The following is a 20,173-nucleotide window of genomic DNA, read 5'->3' on the forward strand; positions in this document are numbered from 1 at the left end:
ATATCAAAAGGACATAATACAGTAAAGTTGTGGTAGAAAAACAAAAATCTTAATGCAAAATGGTACAAGGCAACTAAACGAGAGGACATTTACACAGTACTTTAATTGGCACGGTTCAGTTACTTAAGCTTTCATGTCTGATCTTTTAAACAGACTCCACAACCATATTTTGGGAGTTAATGGCTATGATACTGTAACGGTAAAACAAATCAAATAATATTTCACAGGACACTTTGCTTTATTGTTGTATTATCAAAATTTAGTATTCTGTATTTCTACACAAATTTTAGACTTTTGTTTTGGATCATCTTCTTCTTCAGGTAGTATCCAGAAGGAGTTGTCATGAAATAGATTATCTGATGGTGGCAATTCAAAACCAGGAAGACATGTGATGAGACCTGCAAGATATAAGAATACATTAGGTCACAAAAATTGAAACAACTCAGGTCAAACTGATGACAACCCAAAATTTTAGCATTGATATGGTCAGCTGTTGAAAGAATGACAATACCAATCAATTTTATGGGGTTTAAAAGACATAACATAGGGTGAAATAAAATGCTGAAAAGGCATCAACACTGTACTTTATAGAATATGCATTTACTATTGAGTAAGGGTATGAATGATTTGTTCATTCTGCTTCCTTCAAAATATCAGAATCAGCACGTCACCTCTTTTGTATAGGACTGAGTTTTAATTTAATTATTACAAACTGTTTGTTTTTGTCTTACTGTTGCTCTTCCTGCTGGATTTTAATTTTTCTGTGAAGTCACTTTTTTCGTTTTTGTATAAGCAAATAAATCCAGGGGCACTTTAATCAATAGTGCACTGTGAGGTGCATTAGGCTAAGCAAATTTTCTTTACTAAATTTAAAGCTAACTTTAAGTGTGAAATTGGGGGTGGAGGAGAAAAGCCAGGCTAAGCCACATACAAAGTTCAACATTTTTTTTTTTTTTGAAACAATGTTTAAAAAAAGTGTGCTTTGCTCTGTCATTTCAGCAATATAAGGGACACAATTACATTGGAAAAAAAAAACAAAACAAAACACAGTACTAGTAATGATACACCTTTCCTGGATCGACTAGTACTGTGTGAAATTGGTGTACATCACCAATTTCACACAGTACTAGTTGTATTGTTTTATTGGTGTACATCATTGTACACCATACAGAATGCATATTTTTGAAAAATGTTAAATAAAGAAGGGTGCTTGTTCTTTGTTAATTTAAAATTTTATTTTTTTAAATAAAAAATTTAATATAAAGTTGAGCTGGTGCTTTGGTGCATGCTGTAACAACAGTGCAAGATTGATTTTTTTTTCACAGTCATACTTCTTGAATTTTAACACAAATAACGCAGATTTAAAATCAAAACAATAATGAAAAAATAGAAATTTGCATGATCACCACTCAATATTTTTTTTTATTGCTAAATTTCACCAATATGCCCAGTTGATGGTTATGAAAACACTAACTGTTCATAAACCAAAGATGTCCGTCCTCAGAAACATTCATCTTATCTTACTGTATTAACAATTCTGCAGAATGAAGCATGTATAATCCAAATATGATACATCTCATGATGAACATTTGATGAGTAGTCAGAATTCAATATTGTACTGCTTTATTTGAGTCTGAATTGCCAGAATGCATTAGAACTAACATTGAAGTTGTAAAGGTAAAGTAGTGTCAATTTTCACATTAATATTAAAATTCCTATCTAGTTTTTTCATCTTATACACAAAACTACAAATTGTTATTTTTCTGAAAGTTAAGCTTTTCTGGACTGTTTTTTGCATGTTCAAAGTCTATTTCCTCACATCATTTTAGCCATTATAATGGCTAAAATTATGTGAGTTAATGTTGTTTCAGCAACTGTTAATATTAATACTAATATTAACAGTTGCTGAAAGGTTCGATCTCCAATTTTGAAAGCTATTTTTTTGCTGTCATTTATTGCAAGCTGGATCTACAACTGCCCAGAGTATAAAAGAAAGTTATCTCCAAATAGGCCTACAAGGCTGGGACAATTCATATTGAGCAATTAGACTTCATACCAGCCTGTATTTGAATAAACAAATTTCAATCCTGCAACTAAAACACTTTATTTACAATAAAATAAAATAAAATTACAAGTATATAGAATAAAAATGTAATAATCTAAAACTGATGTGGTTTAATTTACACATCTGAAACCTTAGTTGTTTTCTCCGAGACTAAGGTTTCAGATGTGTATAGTCTCAGAGAAAATGACTAAGGTTTCAGATGTGTATAAACAGAGGCAAATCAGCAAATTTAATAGATTATTAGAGGAGACAGTGATTACGCATTACCATGTTAATACTAATTTTATTTGTAATCTCAGTAGAAAGAAAGCCGCTAACTAAGGAACAGGAGGGGGTTTTAAGCTTGGGTACCAAGTTTGCTCTGATGCTCAACAAACCTCCCATCACGGAAATAGCCATGGGCATCGAGAGAGAGCTGTTTATAAGTTACCAGCGATCCAGGCTGATGAAGTACACATTAGAACTGCTGCTATCCTGAGCCAGGCCAAATCGGCCCCCTCCAACCTTAGTACTAGTCATAAAAGGGCTTTGAGGAAACTTAAACAAGATGACGAAATCATAGTCTTGCCCATGGACAAGGGTAGAGTTACAGTTATTTTAGACAAGGAACAATATTTTAATAAAGCCTTGGAACTATTGCAAGATACCACTATGGATAAAGTCACCCGTAGAAATCCGTTGGTTAGTTTGGAGCGACAAGTGAATAACTTATACAGCATTGGCACAAGTCAGGATGGATATCCAAGGAGGTATATTGGTCATTACATGCTGCTGGATGCCGCTTACCCAGATTCTACGGGCTCCCCAAGATACATAAAGTGGGCATACCACTCAGGCCAACGGTATTATTTGTAAGGAGTCCCACGTACGCTCCATCAAGGTACCTAGCTAAGTTGATCGCACCCATAGTAGGATTTTCCAACTTTGTCATCAAGAATAGCAAAGAGTTTGTGGATTTTATAAAAGGACAGACTATACGAGAAGACGAAATTATGATTTCTTTCGATGTTACATCACTATTCACTTGTATCCCTATCAAATTTGGAGTCCAATGCATTAGAATGGCATTAGAAAAGGATGTATTGTTAAGTACTAGGTCTCCTCTAAGTGTTAAAGATATTTGTGAAGGTGTGGAGTTTTGTTTATCTAGTACCACCATGGTTTTCCAAGACGTCATGTATAGGCAGGTCCATGGCACAGCCATGGGTTCCCCCATTAGTGCCAGAGTGGCTAACTTAACTATGGAAGAATTGGAAGTCAGAATTTTTTAAGGGTTTGGAATTTCCCATGCACAAATGGAAAAGATTTGTTGATGTCACATTCACCATTATACAAAAGGGGAGGGAGGATCAGGTACTTGATGTATTTAATAGCATCTCCCCTTTTATCAAATTTACTTCGGAGGTGGAAGCAGAGGGGATCCTACCATTCCTTGACATGTTGGTAATTAAGGATGGTTGTAGACTCAAGACCAAGGTGTTTAGAAAGCCCATGTGCCGGGGTCAATATACCCATTATACCTCGGCACAAGTCAGCCAACACAAGGATAGTGTTGTCAAGGCTTTAATAGATAGGGTGTGGTCCCACTGTAGCACCTCCGAGGATAAAGATAATGAAATTATTCGTGTCACGGCAGACCTCAAGTAATGTGGCTACCCCCAGAGGGTGTTGGACAGATTTATTAGAGGAGCAGAGTCCACCCGTAATGAGCCGTTAACCCCTGTGAGCACTGCATACATTCCCTACTATCTGGGCCTTTCAGACCACATTGCACAAATAATTTGGGGGTGTCAGATATGCTGTGTGAAACTCCCGAGACAGAGGCTGCACACAGCGATATCCCGTGTCAAAGACCCCATAACGAAAGAAGCCAACAGTGGGGTGGTATACGAAATTAAATGCCTGGAGTGTGTTATGTGGGTGAGACGGGGCAACAATTGAAAGACCGTCTGGGGGAGCATATGAATGCAATAAAGTCCGCAAACTATGGGAAGTCTGCCACGGCAGAACACTTCTGGGAGAAGCAACATCAAATTTCCCCGGAGGATGCTGTCATCACGGATCATGCACAGGGGTTCTGGGACCGTAAATGGCTCGAGAGTTTACGTATTGGGGCAGCTAGCAATACCATTAATAGAGACAGGGGTGTATGCTTACAGTCCCTCTTTGAAACCGTTGTTCTTGGACAGTTTCAGCTAGCACGCTCCTGAGCCATTTCTTGTTCTGGTGTGCAAACGGGAAATTCCAACCATATTTCTGAGGAACAATGTGACGAGTGCCGTGGATCTGCTATTTAAGGAAAACGCAAAGAAGAAGTATGCTGTTGAGAAAGAAGACCGCTGTCTCCGAAAGCTACAGTTGTTACGGTATTTTAGTATATTATTTCACTGTTTTTATTGCTTTTATCATCATTTTATTTTATTGTAAATTAAACCACATCAGTTTTAGATTATTATATTTTTATTCTATATACAGGCATACCTCGGTTAACGTTACCTCTGATAACGAAGCTTCGATACAACGAAGTCGGCAATTTCAAGCCCCGTTTAACATAAAAAAAAATATTCCAGTTTAATTACCTGAAATCTAAACAAACTGAAGAAATTATGGAAACCTTTGGGGCTTCTCGTGGTTGGTTCGAGAAATTTAAAAAACGGGCCAGGATTCATAGTGTAAAATTAACAGGAGAAGCTGCAAATAAGTTTCCAGAAAAACTAAAGGAAATAATTGAACGTGAAAATTTTCCAAATTTGGTGTTCAATGTTGACCAAAGCGGTTTGTTCTGGAAACGGCTACCAACAAAAAGCTTCATTTCTATTGAAGAAAAATCAGCTGCTGGGTTCAAAGCAGCCAAAGACCGTTTAACGTTACTCTTTGGATCAAATGCCTCTGGCGATTATAAATTAAAATTGTTATTAGTTTACCATTCAGAAAATCCGAGGGCATTAAAAGGTAACATAAAAATGAATTTACCTGTAATATGGAAAGCAAACAGAAAAGCGTGGGTTACCAAGGAGTTATTTACTGATTGGTTTGTTAACCACTTTTGTCCTGAAGTAAAACGGTATTGTCAAAAAAAAACAACTTTGAAGAAAAAGCTCTTTTGTTGTTAGACAATGCTCCGGGACATCCTACTTATCTTAACACGTTGGACACATGCATTCCTGTCAAAGTTGTGTTTCTTCCAGCAAACACAACTTCCCTGATTCAACCATTGGATCAGGGAGTAATAGCATCATTTAAAGCTTATAGTCTGCGTCGAACATTAAGCAGTTTAACTGAACTAGAGGATAAAGAGGAAATGACAGTTAAAACTTTTTGGAAAAACTAAACCATTAAAAACGCAATTGAAAGCATTGATAGTTCTTGGAAAGAAGTCACTAAGAAATGCTTAAATGGAGTTTGGCACAAAATATGGCCAGAAGTTGTACTAGAAGAAGAAAATAACATCCAAGAAATTAGAAATGAAGTTATCCAGATGGCTCAATCAATAGGTTTCGAAAATGTCGATGAAGAGGATGTTAGAAATTTATTAAATGCAGAAGATGATGGTTTTTCAGTGGAAGATTTAGAAAACCTTGTTAGCAACGAAGACAAAGATAATGAAGACGAAGTTAAAGTTCCTGCCGAAAAAGTGTTAACAACCAAAGATTTAAAAAGGTGCTTAAATGACATTGAAAACGTTTTAAATTTTTTTAGTGAAAATGATCCTGTTTTGGGAAGAAGTGTTAAGCGATCAGTGTTAAATGCAATAACTCCGTATAGGCAATTGATAAATGAAAGAGAAAAAAAGCATAAGCAATCAATTTTAAAATGTGATTTCACTTTGTATGTAAGTTGACTGTTTATTTAATAAAACTTTTCTTTGTTCGAAAAAAAAGCTTTTCATTTTCTTTACGTAGGAACGTATCCCTATTCTGGCCATAGTATTTTTACCTCTGAAAACGAAGTTTCGCTTAACGAAGTAATTTCGTGGAACGCATCCTATTCGTTATTCGAGGTATGCCTGTACTTGTAATTTAATTTTATTTTATTGTAAATAAAGTGTTGTAGTTGCAGGATTGAAATTTGTTTATTTAAATACCAGCTGGTGTGAAATCTAATTGCTCAATATAAAAGAAAGCCTAAAGGACTGGGACATAAACCCAGTCCTTTTCCAGATGATATTGGAGGACAGCAATCTTAATTTCAGTGGTTGCTGTGAAGGTATTTGCTTGATGAAAAGTCAATTCTTTCGGTTTTAGACAAGATGTAATTCTTGTCTAAAACTGACTAACTCAGTCACGGTATGAAAACAGTCTATAAAAGTTCCGTCTACAGAAACAGCATTTGACTCTAGCTCTTTTCCACGCAGTATGTAACACTAGGAAGATTGTGGTCACTATGTAAGCTATAAGGACCATTAATGTATTATGTTTTAAAACTATAATGTACAGATAATGGACAAAAAAAAAATGGAAACAGTAACACAAAATCACTAAGTTCCCATAGATTTTCTATCAGGTTCAGATCCATTGACTGCAATGGCCATGGTATTTCATTTCATTTGAGTAAGCTAATAATCAAACTCTCCTGCCTATATGCATTTCAAGCTCATCTGTTGGTTGTTCTGAACTTCTAATTGTTGGTTATTCAGACAAACAATTCAGACAACAAAGGTCAAACCCAGCCGGGTCTACTCAAACATAAATAAATGAAAATAAAGAGATTAATCTGAGAGCAACCAGTGCCTTGCAGCGGGTAACAGGCACTCACCCTGTCACAAGTTACCACCCCCACCATGAGGAGTGGGGCACCTCCGTAGCCAGGTGGGAAGGAGCAGCAGTGCGTAGTACACGCTTCTTGATTAGACCGGGGTTTGAGCCCGTCACCACCAAATACAGAGGATGCGGAAAGGTCAGGGAATGACCACCGCATATCCGGGAGCAATATAGCCTAAGTTGCTAATGCTCCTAAAAACCAAAAAAAAAAAAAAATAATAAAATAACAATAATAACCAAGAGGAGTTTGGTCACTATTATCTATTGCTCAACAATCACAAATCGAACACTATAGTGTTGTCCTACAACAACAACCAATCCGATGTATAAAGAAATAAACAGAACTCTTATCAGTCCTACATATATTAATACAAAGTCACTATTCTGGTTAACTTATGTTGGAGACAAAATCAGTGGGTCTTAATCACAGAAGACGCCATACCATCACATATTGAAACACCAAATTTATAAGACCTTAACCCACACAGGGAAGAATGCCAAACTTAGGTCCAGGAGCAACACTCCACAGCCACCAAGTAACCAGTAGGCCAACCCTGGCCACAGCGTAGTTAGTACACATATGAAGATATATCACCCTCTGACCAATGCAAATGATCAAACCTAGCCATAGTCCGTCCTACGTCACACTATGTCAAGCATAAGGGAATATTCTGAACAGGGCTTATTGACAGCCGCCTGATCAGGAGCCTTTCATCTCCAACAATTAACACACTTTTGTTATTCACACACTCTCTAAAAGGGTGGCCTCTACTACTACAGTGGCCATAGAAAATGTCACTCCTGCAATATTTTGCCACATAGCCATAAGCCATGCAGCAATAACACTGGGTCAGCACAAAAAGAAGATCCCCCTTACCCTGTGCAAGAACCAGTCGATATACTCTTTAGTTGTAAAGTGTATATCTCTGCAACTAAAATTTTTTGGTTGCAGAGATATACACTCTGACTAAAAATATTCTAACCAGTCCTGAGACTTGCACAACAAAATTGTAATCTGGCCTGTCTCTCACCTTATCCCTAGCAACTACAGGCACAGTGGTATAAAAGTTTACTCAGAAATTCCTGAATTGTGAAGATTTCTAGAGCAAAGCTGGTCCATCAGATATGCACAAGTTACTGACTTGTCCACATCAAAATTACTAGAAATTTTTAGTAATTTTTGATATGGAACATCACTCCACAAAATTTTCTATCGAGTTCAGATATTTTCAGGCCTATAAATTTTCTATCAGGTTCAGATCTGGTGACTGCAATGTGAAATAGTTCAGTCCCATGCTCCTCCACCCACTGGGTGACCATCTTTGCTCTGTGGATTGGAGCACTGTCATCCTGAAAGACGGCCCTCTCTTCACAAAAGAAATGCTTGACCATTGGATGAAGATGATCACCCAGGACAAAATGCAACTGGCATCAAACTTGGCTTCAAAGAATGAGTTCACCCAAACTGTGCCACGAAAAAACATCCACACCATTATAGAATTGCCAGAACCCTTAACAGTAGGAAACAAGGAATCAGAGTTGTTAGCTTCCTTTGGTTGGTGTCACATGTGCACTTGTCCATTTTCCACAAAGTGTAGGAGGGTTTATTGGACCATATCACATTTCTCCACTGCTTGGATGTAGATTTACTTGAGCGTGTACAGAGAAGGGCAACAAGACTGGTGAAGGGAATGAAGGGATCCTCTTACCAAGAGAGGCTTAAGTTCTGCAAATTGCAGTGGCTGGAGACTAGGCACCTGCACGATGATCTGATTGAGGTATATAAGGCCTTGAATGGGTTGAGCACACTGAATTCTGATGGGATCCTTCCACTTGTTCAGATTACGAACCTAAGGGGACATAAATTCAAATTAAGAAAAGACAGATGTAGAATAGATGTGCGGAAATTTGCCTTTAGCCAGCGGGTGGTTAATTGCTGGAACAAACTTCCATCTGTCGTTGTGGAAGTTGCTAGGTTGAATAAATTTAAGGAGGAACTGGACAGGCATTTGGAGGCAATGGTGTGATTTTTTTTTTTGGCTGATGCTGCATAAGCTCATACGCTTGCTTTCTTGCATCACATGCCACTACTACTACGTCCTGCACTGAAATCTGTGCACAACCGATCAGCTGTTGCTCAACGGTTTTGCTTTTCACATCACACTAATGTTCCAACTTCCCAATTCTGGAGTATGCAGTTTTGCCCTCTGTTGCCTTTTGCAGATAATGTCTTCCCTTTAGATTCCCATGCAGACATGACCTGGGAAACTGTTTCTTGTGAAACACTGGCAAGGTCAGCTGTCTTAGTGACCTAAGCTCCTAAGCATGCTCCAACCATCATGCCCCGTTCAAAAATGGCAGGTCTTTTCTTGAAAAGATAAATACCAATTGCAGTTAGGCTGCGTTTATCTCTACAGACATAATGCTAAGCATGCTAGAATGTCATTTGCATATTTCATGCCTTTGTCAGTGGCATGTAGACACAACTGTTTACCATTAACCTAATGTTTTCTGCAAACCCTGATGTTTCCAATATTTAGATTCTCTAATTATTCATCACATTAGATTCTCTAATATTAGAGAATCTAATGTGATGTTATATTTGTGGGGAAAAGGTCCACAAAGTGTTCAACAAGTTAAGCATGTCGTGGTAGCTTCTGACATACACTATCAGTATATCTTGAAAGTTAGCAGCATAACTCAGTAATTATGACAGATAGTGCAAAATAGTTAATTGCAAAGTTGGAGAGAATTAGGCCAGGAATTCTTGAGAACATCAACAATTTAGTTGATATCCACAATCATTACTCTTTCAATGAGACCATTTGTGGCTTCACACATGTGAACCAAAATCTAGAACACTAGAGCAAAAGGCTATAAATTTGATTGTGGCATGTTTAAAGTGTAAGCCGCCTACATTATCCCCGATTGTATGCATAAGTCCACAAGAACAATATTCTACAGCAGGAGCGTCAAACTCAGAAGTGCTTGTGGGCCATACAAAGTTTTTGTTTGGGCCCACCAGCCCCAAAACAGGTTTTGGGGCTGGTGGACTGCACAACTGGCTCTAGAGCAGCTTAGGAATACTGAACGCAGCAGTGCAGAGCATATTACTGGCATTATTGAGAAATAATTAAATATTTTTATGTATTTTCCCCTTGTGCAAAAATACATGATCTCATCCATCAATATTTATAATGCTTGGTGTACAAGTTATGAATTATATTTTTAAATCTTATATTGGTGTAGTAAATCTTATATTTAAATATATATTTAAATCTTATATTAGTATCAGTGCCGGACCAAGGTATTTCCTCACCTAGGGCAGAAACATGTTTTGGCGCCCTTTACTAAGGATGTATATATTTTTTGTCTCATTGTTCTTCTGTTCTGTTTATGGACTAACAGGGCTAGTCCATACCTTAATCTGGCACTGATTAGTATTAAGTATCAACATTTGTTGTTATTTTCTTATAGGATTAATCCTGTTAACCTGTGAAAGTTGACAACATTTGGGGGGGGGATGCTCAACAGACATCAAAAGGGTCACATGCTGCTGCTGCTGGTTTGATATGCTTGCTGTACAGTAACTAGTTATGGCAAATAAAAGGAACATAATTAATGTAAAAGCCTAAAATTGCTTCTTTTCCCCAAAATACAGGCTTGGATTTATGTAAAAGTATTATGTCATCAGTGGTGCTTCAGGAGGTATATATCCATTCCTCAAATTCTTGCAGATATAGTGGGATGTAGCATATACTTTGGATTTCATATTGCATCAAAGAAAGAGAGAGACAAGGTGTTGCCACTCTGCAAAGATAAGCTGATACTTTAAAAAGTATTACAAAAATTAAGCACACTAAATATCCCTTGTATTATATTATTGTTGATAATCAGATTGCATAACAAACATCTAACCCATCTTAACATAAGTGATTTTTGGAAGTATTGTAAAATATTGAGTACCTGTTACAAGTCCTCCGCTAAGAGAGATCACAGTGGTTGTTGCTATACCTGCTAGTTGAAAAAGTGCTTGTGTAGATGCTGTCCTTTCTAAACCAGGTTCTACACTGGACAGTCTGGAATGCAGTTCTGCAAATTCAGTGCTATTTGCCAATGGAGCCCGAGCAGGATAAATGGTATAGAGGCTAGAAGAAGAAAATGATTACAGATTTTCAGTGATACATTACTGTAGCCAGATAATTAGTGTTTCATAATGACTTTAAATACAAGATTCTAGAATGCAAAATTCCACCTGTTTCAAATGTGAGAAAAAATGTATAACAATAAAAATATCAATGCGCTTGGAAATTATTACCTGGACCCATATTCATCTTCCTCGGCCATTGCAGCCATGATTACACTAGCAATTGCTGAAAGAATTCCAGGAATAATATGGAGACTGCTAATACCACATGTGTCATGAATGCGGCATCTATTTATAAGGAATGGCTAAAAGAGGAAAAGACATGGGAAATGTTATAGTTGCTTATTTTCAGCAGGGGAATGGAATTAGGGTAACTGCCTAGTATGGGACACTTGAAATCAAAACCATAAATATAAACTATTATAATTATTATTATTATTTTTTTTTTTTTTTAATGTGTGAAGTTCCCCAGGCTCGGTAGTTCTCTGAGCATATTCCTAAAACAGTATTAATAAAAAAAGTATATATATATATCCAAAGTTCCTATATAAATAGGAATATGTATATATATAAAACATATAATCTTTGGAGATATATATAGATATATATCCAAAGATCCTATATTATCCGCTGGGCAAGCGGATAACATAGAATCAAAAAAAAAAAAAAAAAAAAAAAAAATCAAGTGTTATTAAATAAGTCCCTGCATACATTTATCCCCAATCTTAACATCTTTCACATATGTAATTCTTAATACCAGCAAACAATAAATAGATCGATTAATTAATTAAAGTATAATTACGTTTACTGACAAACATGCTAAATTAGACCAGGGGGCACGCACAACCATCTACAAAATTATGTTGAGCTGCCGTAAGACTTTTTGTACCGACCACAGTCCACAACGGTTACAGGTAAATGCATATCGATTTTATATTGATGCATACCTGTTGGGCTTTGGGTCCCAATCCCAGTTTACTGTTAACACCAAATATTTTGGATTTCAGAAAATAAAAGAAAACACTTATAATCCGAATACCTAAAACTAAAAACTTAATATGATAAAGATCTAGTAAAACTGTTATTGGGACTACAGAAATGGGTATGCATGAGACATTCATTTAAATAAATAAATAAATTTTCTGTTTATACTCCGGGATGACCAAACAGTCAGAGCAGTTCACAAGATAGACATGATACAAGAAACAGCACCGCTTAGCAGTCACGGGCTTGAACCATTGGCTATCTGTCTGCTCAAAACCCCTGAGGAAGTAGTGGAGAGATGCCAGGTGAAAGAATGTAATTTTGTTCCCTAATTTTTCCTTAATCTTTTTCCTCCTTAAATTACCTTAATTTCTCCTAACTTTACCTTATTATTATTTCCACTAACCTATTATTGTCTTGTAATAATTCTTTTAGCAATTTAAATTTAAATTCAACATGTAACAATAGGCTAACCAACCACTGCTAGCACACCAATTGCTAGGCAGACAGTCAGGCCTTAATGACTGAAATGCCTCCTGCCCTAAATAAAAACCATAAATCAAATAAAATTTATGCACAATACTATTAATGTGCATATGATGTATAATTGTTAAACCAGCAATAGTATTAATGCCAATTAACATAAAAGTTTATCCATTACAGTGTTTCGCTGCATAAGGACCACCGCCATGCAAATCCTCTGCATTGGTTGATCTATCGGAGAATGGAAGGGTGGTTTGGTTCTTCGATATTTCCGCCTTTGCGATGTTTTGTATGACGATTGAAATACAGCGATTCCATGACCATTATTGGCCTCGTGGTCCTCTGTCGATATGGGGCATGATGGTCAGTCTATTTTATTTTAGTTTATTTTGATTTTGTTATCGTTTGGTAGTTCCTTTAACCCTCTTTGGGTGATATTTCACGTCTTTCGGAACTGGTACCTCTCGGGGGGGTACCGCTAAATTAAAAACTAATTGGCATTATCCTAAAATTTGTATAGTTTTTGTTAATTGGATTTAAAGATCGAAATTATATTAGGGTTTCTGGGCTACTATTTATATCTATTCTTTTTTTTTTTTCGTTCGATTGTTTATTTGGGTTATTTTTATGTTAATTTTCGCTCTACAGTTTTTGCCATACTACTGGCTTATGTTTTATTTAATTTAAAATAATGGATGTATTTCAGCTTCATATGGAGGAATTGCATGTCGCTGCCTCTAATGAATGCTTAATTATTTATTCATTTTATTATAATTTAACTTTATTTAATATAATTCAATGATAGTATATATATATATATATATATAGTAGTAATATAAAAAACTTTAAAGAAGCAAAATAAGCAGAACAAGGAAAATAAAAGTTATTGTATGTCTAATGCTCCAAAATGTGCAGTGCAGCGGCAAAGGAAGCAAAAGGATATAAATAAAGTGTCTGTGAAAATGGAAATGAAAAGTACACTAGGTGCCTGAACTACGAGAAGTTTAAGGGATAGTCAAAAGTGGAAGCAAAGTAGTGGTTAAACAGGTGAAAGAATTTGAAAAACATAGTACAAAAATGAACTGGGCCTGAGGAAGCAAGCAATATACAAAAATTTTTTGTACAAAAAATAAAAAAGCAATAAATAAGTAAATAACACTGTATTCAGATATGGGAGGGCAATTTTAGCAAGAGGTCAAATCAGGGGATGGCAAATATGCAAATCTGAATGTAGTAAATGAAAATATGATACATAGATGGGAAATTCATCAGGGGATTACTCCTGGCCATATATCAGGCACTGCATTTCCAAACTTGTCTATAGTATTAGAAAACGGGGAGAAGCAAATATGCGACCTTTATCGTAATACTGATAGACAAGGTACTCCCTATGCAGTGTAAAAATTAAGTTAATAATGTACTTCGAAATAAATACAAATTTACAAAAGTGTAGCGTGAAATATAATACAAATGTATGTGAGATACAGAAGGGGTGAAAGGTAATTAAATTAATGTGGTTAAAAAATAAAATTCAAATATAAAGCAGTGAAATTTGATCGAAAAAGTGTGGACAAGCAAATGGCATAGGGAATAGTAAAATTTTTGGGGGTGGGGAAGGGGAGAAAAATACTGTCAAAAGACGGCGAAAATAGCGCCCTCATATTATAATCCCGATTCGACCTCTTGGTAAAATTGCTCCCCTATCTGAATACAGTGTTATTTACTTATTTATTGCTTTGTTATTTATTTTTATTTTTTGTACAAAAAATGTGTATATTTTTGTATATTGCTTCCTCAGCCCCAGTTCATTTTCGTACTAGGTTTTCCAAATTCTTTCACCTGTTTAACCACAACTTCGCTTCCACTTTCGACTATCCCTTAAACTTCTCTTAGTTCAGACACCTTGTGTACTTTTCATTTCCATTTTCACAGATACTATTTATTTTGCAAATCACACATTATATATATTATTATTATTAGCAATATGGTGCAAGGAGGCCCGAGACTTATGCTGTACCAGCTAAAAAAAAAAAATAAAATAAGTTACCCTGAGAGAGAGAGAGGAGAAGGGAAGGGAAATTACCAAGGAAGAGAAGAATGATGTGATATCCAGTTGAGGACCCTGGATATATACAGGGTGTTTCAGTTAAACGTTTCAGAACTTCTAAGAGGGGTAGGGTACATCCTGACAACTCGAAATCATATAGCAATGTGGGGTCGGAAATGCTTTCCTGAAGCGGTGTTGTACACAGAAGCACCATAAAGAAAAGAGACTGTAAGTGAGAAATCGTTTTAATAATACATGAAAAGAAGCAAAAGGTACATGGATTAAAGTAAGTGTTTGAAGTTTCTTCCACGGGCTACAATGCACGCCTCACATCTCCGACGCATGGACATCCGAACATTCTGGAATACTCCAGGCAGCGTGTCCAGACACAGCAACCGGAGGATTATGCACCTCGTATTGCTTTCGCACAGTGGTACCTTGGAAAATGTGCTACAAATCCCCTTTTTCCTGCTGAAGTGTTGTTTTCCGATGAGGCATCCTTCACAAGGGAAGGAATTTTCAACACGCATAATGACCATATCTGGGCGGTCGAGAACCCGCATGCAATACGACGTCGTGCAGCACAGATTCGATTTTCGGTCAATGTATGGGCCGGTATTATGGGAGATCACCTCATCGGACCTTACCTGTTACCGTGTCGTCTAACCGGACCTATCTACTTGATCTTTCTGCAGCAAGTATTGCCACAACTTTTGAGAGATGAACAGATTTCTGCATCGACGCAACAGACAATGTGGTTCCAACACGATGGAGCCCCTGCCCATTATAGCGGAGATGTTCGTAACTACCTGGATGTCACATTTGGTCAACAGTGGATCGGACGTGGTGGTCCCGTGCGTTGGCCTGCTCGGTCACCCGACCTATCATGTCTTGATTTTTATTTCTGGGGTCATATGAAATCGCTAGTTTATGACACCCCTGTTGACAATGCTGAGGAGCTGGTTGCAAGAATCGCAGTAGCTGCCAAAGAAATTCGAAATTCGCCTGGAGTATTCCAGAATGTTCGGATGTCCATGCGTCGGAGATGTGAGGCGTGCATTGTAGCCCGTGGAAGAAACTTCGAACACTTACTTTAATCCATGTACCTTTTGCTTCTTTTCATGTATTATTAAAACGATTTCTCACTTACGGTCTCTTTCTTTTTATGGTGCTTCTGTGTACAACACCGCTTCAGGAAAGCATTTCCGACCCCACATTGCTATATGATTTCGAGTTGTCAGGATGTACCCTACCCCTCTTAGAAGTTCTGAAACGTTTAACTGAAACACCCTGTATATATAAGAAAGGATTTTATCGAAGAAATTCATGATCTTAATGGCAGTTGCGATACACATAGAATCCATTTCTGGTGTATGGAACTGTCCAAACTCTCAACACAGAATATGCAATGAAGTTCCTGGACACTATAAATGGAATGATCCCTGTCCAACCATGAGAACTTCCACACTGAAAATTCTGATCTTCTAATATACTATTCATAAATTATGCAGTGAAATAGAGGAAAAGGAATTAACTGAATATTACACAACAGGTTTTCATAAGATAATAAAACTCTGAATATTTTTAATGTCGATTAATTATGGGAAAGGGAATCAAAGTTATTCGTACTGAGTGTTACAGTATATAACAGAGCTATGGTGCTCAAAACGTTCTACGGTGATATCAATATTTGTCAGCGGCGGGAGTGCAATAGCACACGCTCTTTGAGTAGACCAGGGTTCAAACCCCTGACTGTAAATACCCCCGATCTGCCAACCAGCACTGGACTGGCATGGCAGATTAGGGTCCATTTCCCTCAGCATGAATTGTTGAGGAGGCTTCCATCCTGCAGTGGGTTGATAATGGCTGCAGTTTTTTAAGAGAAATTTACCTCAATATGATACGTAGAATACTTCTGTACAATGCTCTCCAGAAATTAAAACGAATAAAAGATTAACACAAAATTATTACAGTAAATAATCAATTGAACACAATTCGAAATTAACTAAAATTCAATAAACAGTTTAAAAAAAAAAAATCAGTTAAAGTTAAACGTAAATTTTGAAAAACGATTTTTCTTCCTGAAGCAGGCAATTGCTTTTCGATCGTGTGTCGTGATCACAGGAATGGAAATTATGGAGTGTGGGTATTTGTCCTCACGCGTGCACCTGAAATGGTGCGATTATTTCTCTTCGCTCATGCGCTCAAAAGACCACGAATCGGAAATTAGATATGGATGATGAACATTAATAGAGTTCTCATGTAATTTAATTTCGACAGTTTCTACAATTAAGAGTCTCGTATAATTACGTTGGACACTAAGTATTTTGGCCTCGTTAAATAAAAATGTATGTTTTTCGTTAATGGCACAAAAGTTCAATTCTGACGATGCTGAACGAGAAGCACGAACTGAGGATTCGTGCTGTTTTGAGCGAACAATGAGCGGAAATTCGTAGATCCTTTGGTAAGAAGAGTCGTAATCACTGCAAGAAATGTATACCAAGTCAATTATTTGTGTCACGAAAGAGGAAAGAACAGCGATCGTTCAGTATAGCGTGTAATATCCGTATTGGTCTGGCCACAATCTTAAATTCGGTGTATGGACTTGGCACACCCAGGGTCCTGAGCTGGATATCATCATATCTCTCTCTCTCTCTCTCTCTCTCTCTCTCTCTCTCTCTCATTCAGATTCTTTGGCTGGTGCAGCATAAGCCTCAAGCTTCCTTGCACCATATGGCTAATAATAATAATCTTTAAAGAATCTGTTAAGCTGCTTGTGCCGCTGTTCAATGTATGGGACAGAAATAAAGTATTTTTTGATGTTACTATTGTTTGTAGGTGTAGTTTTTTGTATCCTATTTTTAGCTTGTACCCCAATTCGGTTTATGGGAGCGGAAGGATAACTCCTGTTTAAGAATCTGCTGGTTAATATCTGTATTTCTGAGTCTAAAGCAGATTCCGTCGTAGAATATTTATACGCATTGAGAAACTGATTAAAGTTAATAGCTCCTTTGTAGGTGAACAGTTGATAACTGCTATAATGTAGAAGCATACCGATGTTCGTTAATTTACGATAGATGTTAAATTGGATTTTATTTGCGTCCCGAGTAAGCGTGAAATTTAGAAAATTTAATGACTTAGTATCCATATTTTCCCTCTCCAATGTAAAATTGAGTCTAGGATGAACATGCCACACTGCTCCAATTTGTGCAGCAGTCTTCTATGTGCAACATTATTAAACGAATGTAAAATGTCTTGAATAGTGCTACTATCAATAAAACCCAGAACATCGTTTAAATACCTCCCGTAATATGTGATAGAAAAGGCGTCAAATACGCCCAATCTTTGAGAGATAGACCTCCAATATTAAGCAGCTTAGATTCAGTCCCATTGGCAAACCAAACAGAAGTATTATACGTATCATATTGAGGTAAATTTCTCTAATTATTCTGCAAATAATTAAGTGTTAGAGGGAATAGGTATTCAAAAAAAGTTAAAAACCGCATTAAATAATTTGCTAATGGCCCCGTAAACTTCATTCCTGGGTTGACAAATTTCATCCTGCTAAATAGAACTCTTTTTGCATTCTCAAAATCCACCTTTAATTGTCTACTGTATCTTTTGAGTATTGGGTCACCCTCATTGTTCTATCAAAAATGATGGGCTGAGAGGTGGCAAATGAAGTTTAATATTGACAAATGTAAAGTACTACATATGGGAAGCAGTAACCCTAGAGTAAGGTATCAATTTTGTGGTACTACACTGACAGTGGTAGAGAATGAAAAGGACCTGGAGGTAATTGTGCAGGCAGATATGAAGTTTTCTGAGCAGTGCAGACAGTCTGCAAGAGTAGCTCATGGTGTCTTCTCAATGATATACAGGATTTTTTCTAGCACGGATAAGGAGGTGATTAATGATTATCCCCTTGTATAAGGCAATGGTTAGGCCACACCTTGAATACAATTCGAAATTAACTAAAATTCAATAAACAGTTTTAAAAAAAATCAGTTAAAGTTAAACGTAAATTTTGAAAAACGATTTTTCAAAAAATCGTATACAGGTCTGGAGGCCTCATTTTAAGAAGGATGTAGAGCTATTCGAACGAGTACAGAAAAGGTCAACAAGATTAGTGAATGGAACAAAGCGTAGCTCTTACGAAGAAAGGCTGTAATTTTGCAAATTACAGTGTCTGGAGACTAGGCACCTGATTTGATTGAGGTGTATAAAGCCTTGAATGGTTTGAGCATGCTCAATGCTGATGGAATTCTACCTCTTGCTCAGAATAATCGCCTGAGAGGGCATAAATTCAAATTGAGGAAAGACGGTTGTAGGATAGATGTGCGGAAGTTTGCCTTTATCCAGCGGGTGGTTGATTGAATCAATGCAGACAGTGCCCATTGGTTGCATTTATTTCTGTAGGTGCAAATAGAATGCGTTTGCTTAAATGAGAAGTGACTGATATAACACACAGCCGAACTTCTGATATTCCGTTAAGTTACATACTGAAGAGAGTCCAGGTATGTTTGAAATTATATATTATGAGCATATACAGGGTGTCTCAAAAATACACGGCATAACTTCAGAAATGAATTCTTCATATATAGACAATAAAAATATTTTATATCAACATAGTTCCGGAAATGCTTGGTTTCCGAGTTTTGAAGGTCTGTCTATGACACTTAAACTGTTCACATCACCTTATAGTAATTGTTCAAAATATCCACCTTCTGCCTGAATACAGGCCTCACATCGATGTCTCATGGACTCGCGAAGACGATGCCAAATTCCTGGCATGTTTCGTATCGTCTCATAACCTGCCACAATTCGATTGCGGAGAGTTTCCACATCACCTACCGGAGTCGAATACACCAATGACTTTAAATGGCCCCACAAGAAGAAATCTAGTGGGTTTAAATGAGTTGAGCGTGGAGGGTAAGCGCAGGGTAATCTGCTGGTGACAAGGCCTGTACCCGTTGCAGATGGTAAGAATACAGTTGATGTTCTCGCAACACTCTCCAAATAGTCGAACGTTGAACAGCCAGTTGCATTGCTATTCTGTGTGTGCTGATTCCAGGAGTGGCATGTACATCCAAAATCTCCTCCTCTACTTCAGGAGTCGTAGATCTTGGTAGCCCTCTGTCGGCAGCACGAGGTGTAAAGGTCCCATGTTCACAAAGGCGGCGATGGATACCTTCAAACGTTTTCCTGTCTGGACATCGTTCTGGGAACGTTTCGTGGTACAAACGACGAGCTTCCAGAGCATATCCGCTTGCTCCTGATTTGAGTACATGGTAGGAATGGAAAACCACCAGATTCTGTCAGTACCTTGTGATGAAGGAAATCACCTGCGGGAGATGAGACATTCCGGTTAATAACTCGGGAACAAAGCATTTCCGGAACTATGTTGATATAAAATATTTTTATTGTCTACATATGAGGAACTCATTCCTGAAGTTATGCCGTGTATTTTTGAGACACCTTGTATAATGAAATTTTTATTATAGAAAACCTTTTTGAAGGAAAATGGGCCATTTCAATAATAAAAGCAATGTGAAGAAGAAAAACAGCATCTACTGTCAAAAAGATAATAATTTTCAATAAAATAAAATTCTTTCTTTTCATGTTTTGTCTACTTTCAAATATTTATCTAATCTTTTAAATCTGTATGAGCTCTCTGATTATACGGG

The 20,173-nt window shown here is 37.0% G+C and overlaps 1 protein-coding gene across 1 annotated transcript in view; it reads right to left on the reverse strand.

Moving 5' to 3' along the window:
* Positions 1-89: 89 nt before the first annotated feature.
* Positions 90-20,173, reverse strand: part of LOC150080078 (ammonium transporter Rh type A-like) — a 50,746-nt gene continuing 30,662 nt past the window's right edge. Inside the window, exons 7-9 of the mRNA XM_090381397.1 lie at positions 11,144-11,277; positions 10,792-10,973; positions 90-398 (exon numbers count right to left, since the gene is read on the reverse strand). Coding sequence (XP_090237523.1) covers positions 253-398; positions 10,792-10,973; positions 11,144-11,277 — 462 coding nt within the window. The 3' untranslated portion in view covers positions 90-252. The remainder of the gene's footprint in view (positions 399-10,791; positions 10,974-11,143; positions 11,278-20,173) is intronic.

This window comes from Mastigoproctus giganteus, chromosome 9 (assembly GCF_048544385.1).
Source record: "Mastigoproctus giganteus isolate SK-2022 chromosome 9, ASM4854438v1, whole genome shotgun sequence".
Lineage (NCBI taxonomy): Eukaryota > Metazoa > Arthropoda > Arachnida > Uropygi > Thelyphonidae > Mastigoproctus > Mastigoproctus giganteus.